This window comes from Notothenia coriiceps, unplaced genomic scaffold (genome assembly GCF_000735185.1).
Source record: "Notothenia coriiceps isolate Sejong01 unplaced genomic scaffold, NC01 NC01_scaffold00024667, whole genome shotgun sequence".
Classification (NCBI taxonomy): domain Eukaryota; kingdom Metazoa; phylum Chordata; class Actinopteri; order Perciformes; family Nototheniidae; genus Notothenia; species Notothenia coriiceps.
Genome location: NW_011357368.1, coordinates 2920587 through 2930348, shown reverse-complemented (window position 1 = coordinate 2930348; position 9762 = coordinate 2920587). Strand labels below are relative to the sequence as shown.

General features: G+C 40.1%; 1 protein-coding gene across 1 annotated transcript in view; it reads left to right on the top strand.

Annotated features, from left to right (window-relative positions):
• tmem161b (transmembrane protein 161B) overlaps positions 1-7110 on the top strand; it is a 17650-nt gene extending 10540 nt beyond the window's left edge. Inside the window, exons 9-12 of the mRNA XM_010782441.1 lie at positions 1387-1500; positions 2598-2772; positions 3618-3714; positions 3810-7110. Coding sequence (XP_010780743.1) covers positions 1387-1500; positions 2598-2772; positions 3618-3714; positions 3810-4099 — 676 coding nt within the window. The 3' untranslated portion in view covers positions 4100-7110. The remainder of the gene's footprint in view (positions 1-1386; positions 1501-2597; positions 2773-3617; positions 3715-3809) is intronic.
• Positions 7111-9762: the final 2652 nt, after the last annotated feature.

Here is a 9762-nt window from a genome sequence, read left to right as displayed (position 1 = left end):
GTTTTATGTGATTTTCTGCGGTGAAATTGCGGGAAGTTGCAAAATATGCGGAAAGTCGCGAAAAATAATAGATTTTTTTAAAATATTGGGCTGTCTTATTTATTATCTCTCACACACACCCTGCCACTAACGTTAAACCCCTTTCCTATTCAATTAAACACATTCAATGTTTATTTATTGTAAAAGCAATTGGGCTATTTTAATCACACTCTCTCTCTCTCTCACACACACACACACACACACACACTTCTCCGCCTCATTCTGTTTTCATTTACTCGTTCGTTATCTGACCAGCTTCAATCTTGTAGGCTACTCACTTCGTTTCTTGTAGCCCTCGAAAGGGTTTTGGAGGTTGATGCCTCGGTGAACGTGAGTCGTTTGGCTTTGTTGTCCGCAGCAGCAGAAAGCATTTTCGAATGTTTGAATGAATCGAAGTGGGTCGTCACCGTAGACTTTCTCTGAGAAGTATGCTCCAACACACAGTTGCACGGGGTGCAGAATAGTTTCCCCCCACTTTCGTCAAAGACATCGGGGTACTGCTTTGCCCGGTCTTTAGCAGAAATGTTCGTCGTGTGAGTTCCACACGTTCACCCTACGGTGTTGTTTACCTTCTGTGATGCGCGAGCTGATGACGTCACATCATCACTACTTCACGTCAAGACAGTCTATGGTCAAGAAGAGTTAACTTTTTTTTTTCTCAACTTTGTGTGGAAAAATGCGGGGATTATGCGGCCTTTTGATAAATATGTGGCCTTTTAAAAATCTGCGCCATTTTGCTGATTATGTGGTAAATTCTGCGATCGCAGGATCGCGTTTTTCTGGAGGGTTTAAATGATAGTGTGCTATAGGTTTTGTCTGTGGTTCTGGGCTTAATTAAAACACAATGTGCTCAAATTGGCCACACACATTGCTCAAGTACCCACCTGTCCTGCCTTGGAGTACCAAGAAGCCAAACACAGTGCCGTTGTACTCGACTGAGTCAGATGAAGACTTCCTCAGTTGGGGCAGATTTCTATTTCAGAACTCCCTGGTTGGCGTGTCTATGATAGGGAGCACGTCACATCCAGATAATCCACTTTGGCATTGCAGACTTTTCCAAAATGGCCTCCTCATCCATTCCTACCTCATGAGCTTACACCTTCAGACGCTGTCACTAGAAGATTATCTCCAAGCCCTTCAAAATACGTGCCTTGGTTATCTTCCCACCTTCTTATGGAAAGCTGGACCATATTTGTCCTTATGTAAACTTCTAGATTAAAAAGTGGATCATCAGAAGTCTCCTGGGACACTGGCTGTTAATGTGGAAAAGCGGTTGGATTTTCTTTCTACCACTTTGAATTCTTAATATAACTCTGCATCTTCTCCTTCACCTCCCTGTTTCTCTAGGACTCTGCTTCATATCAACTTCTTGTCCCCTCTTATCATGGTCCTGCTGTGGGTGAGGCCCATTACCAAGGACTACCTAATAAACCCCTATCTGGAAAAGGGGAATTTGCCTTTGTAAGTAAAATGAGTTATTTGGTTGAAAATAAGTGTTTAATGGATGATTAAATGATCGATGAACACAATACTGCAAGTGCTGTTGCCATTCTGACACATGTCTTGTTCACACCGCTTGTGTTTTTTATTTACTATAATTCTCCTGCTCATGAATATGATATGTTCTCTGTGCTGTGACGAGACACATTCTTGCGTGTTTATATAAATAGCCATAGTTAGTGTGCTTAAAACCAAAAACATTTGCTTGGAAGAGAAACTTTTTTTTAGTTTTTAACTTTTTTTGAATGCTGTTAATAACAACAAATGTATTTGCTATATTACTAATTCTAATAAGTGAGCATAACTAATAAGCCTATGGTAAAATGGTTTGCAGCTCAAGCAAGATTGCCATACATTTTTTTTTTTAAACAACAGTGTGCTGATAGTGTTCTGTTGAGTGATCTTGATAGGCCAGTCAGTTGGACTCCCTTTATAGCTAGCTCGCTAATTAGCTGCCATTCAAACAGGAGGGGTAGGACAACATTGGCCAGCTGTGAATATAAAAGTGATTGTGGCTCTTGTGTAGGAAACTGGATGGAAACGATGCAACAGCAGTCATGAAAATGAGATTTACAATGGTTCAATGAGATAAGAAATGTGTTCAGCTTGGAGGTGAAATGACAATACACACATTTTCTACTTGGGTTTGATTAGAGTGTGAGCAAATGTAGTCATACCTCAGTGAAAGCTCTTTATTGTATCACTAACTGCTGTCATTTGTTAGCTGCCTTTTCATTCTAACATTACTTCTTTCATTAGTTGTAGGTTTGAATTCTGTCATGTGCCAACTTTTTTCTGCTGCCAGCAGTGACTGTGACACCATCAAGGTCAAACACCATAAAGCCAGATTTCCTGATACAATATCCTTCTGTTCCTTTTTTCTCTCTCCATTCCACCCTCTTTTCCTTCTCTTTTGAGTTTGATATGAATCATTTGCTCTTACTATCTCTCATTGTCTCTGCGTATATATCCAAATGATGGAGCAGATGCATGATGCGTTGAAAGCTGCCATCCCTTCATCATGTCTCCTCACGCTCCTGTCTTTCCATTATCACCAGGATGACGGAGGATACGTATGATACGTTACGGTTGTGGGCCATCATACTGATGTGTGTGCTCCGACTCGCTATGATGAGACACCATTTACAGGCCTACCTCAACCTGGCCCAGAAGGGTGTGGACCAGATGAAGAAGGAGGCGGGACGCATAAGTACCGTTGACCTGCAGAAGATGGTGAATAAGAGGATGGATTTATTTAGAAACACAAAAAGATAACTTTATCCCATTTAACACATGGCACACTTTGGATGGGGTTAAGAGGCAGAGCTGTGTTTAGACACACAGTGAGCGTTTAGATGGGGCCACCTTGCTGCCTTTTGCAGGGTTGGAGAATAAAATAAGCCCTTTTACTTAGAGCAAATATAGACACATCCAGGGGCCTGTCTTTGTGAATTAAGGAACAAAGTCTAAAACTGTGCACAGGGCATGCATTATGCAGGAGGCATGCAGCCCACCTGTAGTGCACTTGGAAATAGGATACATTATCAGTGAGTGTGTTGTGGCCCAATGCGTCAGCTCCTGCTATCATTGCTTTCAAAAGCCCCTTCCCGACATAAAGTACTGACTGTTTGGTCTAGTGAAGACAACCATAGCCTATCTTATAACTCGTATTGTTGTTCGCTATGTGCACAAATACTATTATACATTAAAGTACAAATTAGATGATGTGGTGCAGCAAACACAGGTGTGCTGTGAATATTGTGTATTTGAGATGGATTTAATTTCTAGGCTTGGTAAAAGGGTCTCTGTAAATAAAAAATATCAACAGATACAACATATTTAAAACTGTTATTGTCCAGTAGGGCTGAACGATATGGAGAAAATCACAATATTTTTGACCAAATACTTCTGTTGAAATTGCGACTACTGTATATAGTGGACTGATTCCTCTGTTGTGTTGGATCCCATTCCTCACATAAGTTGATGTTTGAGGAGATATCTGAGTGTCATTATGTTCTGGTTAACAGTTTGTGTAAAACCACACGGTAATCTAATTCTAACTCTCCACCCTCACCCAGGTTGCTCGTGTTTTTTACTACTTGTGTGTAATCGCACTACAGTATGTGGCACCGCTGGTGATGCTGCTGCATACAACTTTGCTGCTAAAAACCTTAGGTGAGTCATGATCAGTCATTTATTTATTTATTTTTTAATTTGAAATATCTCTTACCTTCCATAAATGGTATCTAATGTCATCCTTTGTCTTCCAGGTGGACACTCCTGGTGGGTCTACCCTACAGAGGACCTGCCTTGCATCTATGAAATTAACTCTGACTCTGTGATGGGGGCGGCCCCTGTAGCAGCCCCCCCACCGGCGGTAGAAACAGCAGCCCAGGGGTCTGTGGCCCAGCTGTCGGTGGCCCTGGGGGGCCTGCGGACTGTCTTCAGCCCCTTGCTTTTCCGTGGCCTCTTCTCCTTCTTCACTTGGTGGGTTGCTGCCTGCCTCTTCTCCACCTCCCTCTTTGGTCTCTTCTACCATCAGTATCTCATGGCGGGATAACCCCCACCCTGTGTCGGGCCCAATCAGAAAGGACTGAGTAGGAAAACAGAGGCCTAATGATGACACACACACACACACACACACACACACATCCTCCCTTCCCTTCCTCTGACCAACTAAACCCTGACTGACCATATCATCAGAGCTCCTGGTTCAACTTCCAGTGCTTCCTCCACAGACGACTCTGTGAACTCTTGTCATTGTTTTTAATACACAACCATTACCTTTTTATTTTGGAAAGCAAGGTTTCTAAACCCCTAACAGACTAAATCGGGAGTTGGAAGAATTGTAATATGTGTCATTAGTGTATTGCCATAGTAATGAGAAATTGGTCCAGTTTGCTGTGTGACATTTTAATCACATGAGGTAAAGTAATATATCTCAGACGCTGATTACAATTAATTTAAAATGTGGTGTGGCATTTCTCCTTAAATCCACCAGGGTCAGGAGAGATTTTAATTCATGACATTTTTTTCACAACTGATTTCATGTAACACTCTGCAAGACTGGGTCCATGCTGTTTAAGTGTTATGGTTTGGTACGTATGTGCGGGGCCTTGACAATGAGAGTCAGTCAACTATCTATATTCCAGTCTGTCATTACAGGCCATAATGGGGCTTATTTCCCTGAGTGATACAACGTGAAGAAGCTCCATAGAGGTCACAAATAACGCGTTTGTTTGTGACTTCATTTGAGCCTTAAAATCACATTTTGTTATTGTATGTTTTTGGGGAAAAACAATGGCCGACGTACTTGTGCCCCCCGTTTGTCCTTTTGATCAAAACTTAAAAATATGTGCGTTGAAACAAAATTGCCTGTTTTACTAAAATGTCTAAATTTGATTGCCACGGACCTCGATAGTGTCTGGAATAGTCTTAAAATGTTGTGTCAAGGACCAGTACGCCTCAGTTTGGGGGGGGGCTGTTCTCAGCTAAAAAGGGTCGGAGAGTGGACTTCTGAAGAACTGCAGAGGAGGAAGAGGAGATGTATAACTCATTGACTTGAAACTGATGTATTTAAGTGTTTTTAAACTGCGTCGTAACCTTCTTGGTTTTAACTGAGCCATTTTAGAGTTTATGAGATTTATTCTTTTTAACAGCAGAGACGATTCAAAGGGAGGACAGCACTAAGGGCTCAGCCCAGGTTTGTGCTGGTTTCCATGTGTCTGTCTGCATGTACAGGATCTCTGCTGTAGGTCAGCTGTAATCTAAAAGGGCATTGTGATCAAGAGGAGATGATGTCAACTACTGTTGGTGAACTACCGCCTTTATGTTCTGCTTTCCATTCGACATGTTACCCATCCTTTGCTTTTTTTTTAACTCATTTGAGAACAGCTGTTTTTATTCTTTTTCTAATGGATCAAAAGTTGTAAAAGTGCCAAGTGAGTCTGTTCCCCTGTCCGGATGGCTATAGATTGGGTGTCTGCTAGTGTTTAAACCTTTAACTGACTACAACTCTGCGGCCTTCTTTCTTCTGTAGTTCCATCTCAATAAAGAGGGGAATCTCAAGCCCTGGTTTCCATCGAGACATAACAGCATTTACAGTGTCTTTGCATACTGTAATTATTTGGTGGGTAAATGTCTGCACTAAGAGTCAAAGGGCCTATGATTGTCCAGCCCTTCCAGGAACGTGGTGCCAGATGAATTACAGATCACACAATCTGGTGGCATTTAATGTGGTCATTATTATATCATAGAGCTGTAATTTCTGAATTGCAGCTCTATGAGTTTTGTACAGGACATATTTTACAACCTCAAGCAGCTCTATCTCATTTTTAGCTCCTGATGTCAAAAGTCTTAGAAATCGTTTTTTTGTTTGTTTTTTTTTAAAGATGGGGATTATGCACATAATGAATGTATCCATCCTGCCTAATTTCTAGATTGTTTTTCATGAAAATAATTTGTATGGTGAGTTGATTTAACACCTCTGCACTTCCTGAAGTCTTTCCTCGTCTACTACCATCTTTTAATCTACCTTTCAAGCTAAATCTAATTTATCCTAATGATTATTTTTGATTGATTTATCTTTGTTTTTGTATTTATTACACATGCTGAGGCCTGTAAACATTTCTAATTTTAACAGCGAACACATGATTTTGTTATTTGGGGGGCGGGGGGGCATGATGGCTTAAATCAATTTTGAAAAAAAACGTGTTTGACAAATCAGTTACAGATTAACCTTTTTTTTAATTGTCTGGTCCGTTAAGAAGTAGCTGGGATACTTTCAGAATTCAGTGGCCTGATGAGGCGATGTTTCTTCTGTTTGTTACCACTGAAGTGTTTATAATTCATTGTTGAGTTCACAAAGTAAATTACACACATTGTTCTTTCATGTATTTATTTCTGTTCTAGATTTCCTCTTAAATAAATTATGTTCTTTACTTTGTCCTTTTTTATTTTTGTATCTTCATGCTCTATGAGTGGCTTTACATAGGGCCTTAGCAGTATCGACACAAGGAGGTGGGTTCATTTATAAAGCTGCAATCATTCTGGACTTCAAGTAAAGTCAAAGGAATGATCTAAAGTCCTTTTTGTTTTTACTTTTGAATGATATGCTCCAAAGTGGGTCAGCTTACAATCATGAGATGCTGCAAAGACAGACTGCTAATGTTATACATCCATTTTCAACACATCAAAATGACAGCAAACTAGTAGTCCCATTAAATGTGAATGATACTCTGGCCCATGCAAGAGAATGACTCACAACTTCAGAAATAATCACCAAAGACTTGTTGTAAAATAGTTCATTGACTCAATGTCTCTCTTGTTAGATCTCTTGTCTTTCCTTTAAATCATGCCAAGAAAGCTTAAAGTCCTTGACTTGTGGTTCAAAACAGTAAGCGTATCATTTGGCATGTTGTGTGTTACAAAACTGTTCACTTGTAAACTGTGCTTTGTTCAAATCTAACATGACAGCTGTTTTTTTTTTACAGGAAAGAAGATAATGTGACTGATTTTTTTTTTACAGTCAGAATGTAAAGAATAACTGTCCAATAAAGTGGTTTTAAAATATGTGTTTGGCCTTTACTGCAGAGCTGCTTCTTGTGGAATGGCCTTGAATTCATGCTGAAAATTGCTCGAAGGAAATGATATGCCCTGCACACGGGTTGGACCGTGAGTTACAAAATAGGTCAACACAGATGCCCCTTTCTTAAAACCCTAGTGCTTTATTCATCATTCTTTACAGTGGCTCCTATTTGGGTCTTCAAGGTTGAAGGCAGATTATTTTCTTTTGGATTTAGTAGTCTTTGAATAATGGTGCTCAATAATACTGTAATTGTGTGTCATCAGTCTACTTGTGAAATATCTCCTCTTAAAAACTTGTATTGATTTAGACACTCAGCAGGCAGCAGCCATCGATTTTTGCTTTTCTTAGTTTAGCTTCTCTATTCTTGTGGGAAAGGTTAGTGGAGTAGATAGGGGGATAAAACGACAAACGCTCCCAAAACTCCTTAATGCGCGCCATTCTCTGGGAAAAACATCGGGCAAGTTAATACAGGCCTCAAGTGCCATTGTCCACATGAGCGAGAAAACTGGGCCAACGCATTCATTCATAGGTAGACAGATCAATAAGACAGCTTCCAAAACAAACCAGTGGAGAGGTTCCTTTATTCCTCTTGAGTGGGGCCTATTCACCAAGGTCCCTTCTTCGTAGAGTGGCGTGGAGCTCTGCCTCAGGAAGGGGAGCAGGGACCCCTCCCCCCTTTAGCCCAAACACAGCCAGAGGAACTGAGAAGCTTCTGGAGGGCTGACGCTTTAATAGTGGGCTTTCTGCGTGACACAGAGGTGATCCCACCCTCATGGTTATTGTTCGAAGCAGCAGCCATACTTCATGACTGACCTGACCTTGTGTCGTGAATGTCCTAAAAGAGAACACTTAACATTGCTGGAACTCCTCTGTGTGTTTTTTTTTTACTTTTTTTACTTTCTTTACAATAGTTACTTTAAATTATGACAATGATAGGAACAACAGAAACAGTCCCCTGCAGTATTAGGTGCCAATATCAGATTTGTTAACTGAGATTATTATAAAGCAGTCACCTTAAATGTAACACGTGCAATTATCATCCTTTCATTACCATGACAATAGGTGCGAGTGGGGGTTTGAAAATACTGACATTTCGGAAGATTGTTATAAAGTTTATTTATCAGAAATTGTTTCCACAAAGCAGCATTTTCAAAAGAAATATGTAGTGACACAAATATATTATTAAAACAACAATTTTGTTTGGGAAAAGTTTATTGAAAGGTAGTAAACACAGGACAAATTCCCATTGTGTTGAAGTAACACATTCAATTAAAGACTACATTGTTTTATGAAAGGCAGTGAGATGCCTGTGTTTAAAACATGAATAAAAAAACAAATTATGTACATTAGAAAATACAACTTTTATATTGTTAGACTGGGTCAGGTGTATCAATCAGTGTTATTTAAAGCTGTGGTTCTCGCATACAAATACAACGTAACACATAGAAAGCAAAGATACAGGAAACATTTAAGACCATTTGTCCATGTTATCCCTGACACACACACACACACACACACACACACACACACACACACACACACACACACACACACACACACACACACACACACTGATGCTGACCCATTCATCATTCACATCCACGCATATGGGTAATATTGTTCATCTATAAAGCTGTATGTATAATGGCCTAATTGAGTTTAACGTGCTCCAGTTATCAGTGCAAAGCAGGGGAAAAGAAACAGAGATTCTCGCAAAGCAAAGTACATTTAAATCTCGTCATGGTTAAAATTTGAGGTCCACCGCCTCGTGCTCGGAGTATGAAATGGCTGACTGCCCTGGTGGTAATCACCACTGCTCTTACATTAATTCATCTCCACATGAACATTGTTCCTTTGGGGTTTCCATGCTTCATCAGCAGCCCTCTGATAGACATTATACACACACTGCTACTGTATAGCTCTTTTAAAGGCGTGTGTGTGTATTTAGCACTTAAATGAATTGCTTTTCTTCTACGCTTAATGTAAACCAACAGTGACACTTCCTCTCTTTATTTTATAAACTCTGTATAGATTATATTTAGTTTTATTAAACCTAATACATGTTGGCCCTTTTTATAAAGTATAATGAATTGAAGTGAAATGAAATGTAGTGTGATGAGAGTGCAGCTCAAGTATCACACAGTAACAGGAGGTGCCTTCATGAAAACACTTGCTTGAACACTTCCTCTCATAGTGAGCAACCATATTAATATCAATGTTCTCTTATTGCATCCATAAGATGCTTTTAACGTAGCTTTGTACCTCTTCAAATGGGAATATTCACCCACTAAGACACATTGATTTCCCTGAGTTTATGTGTAAACTGTGATTTAATTAGAAAGCCCTGCTTAACTGTTAAACAAATATTTAGCCAAGCAGAACCACAGATTAATGGTTTTACAGTGAAAAAGTAGGACATAGAGCTCAAAGAAAGCTGCTAGATTTCAAAATCAACATGAATGAATACATTAATTATATATATGTATTTTGACTCCTGCTGTGTCCTATTTCTCCTGCTACTGTAGATGCCTCCTTCAGAATAACAACCAACAGAGTGGACTGCCCCCTAGTGCCACCGGCTGAGTGTGACAGCGTGCGGAGGGGGAGGGGGGGTGGGTGCCTGGTGCTCTGAGCAT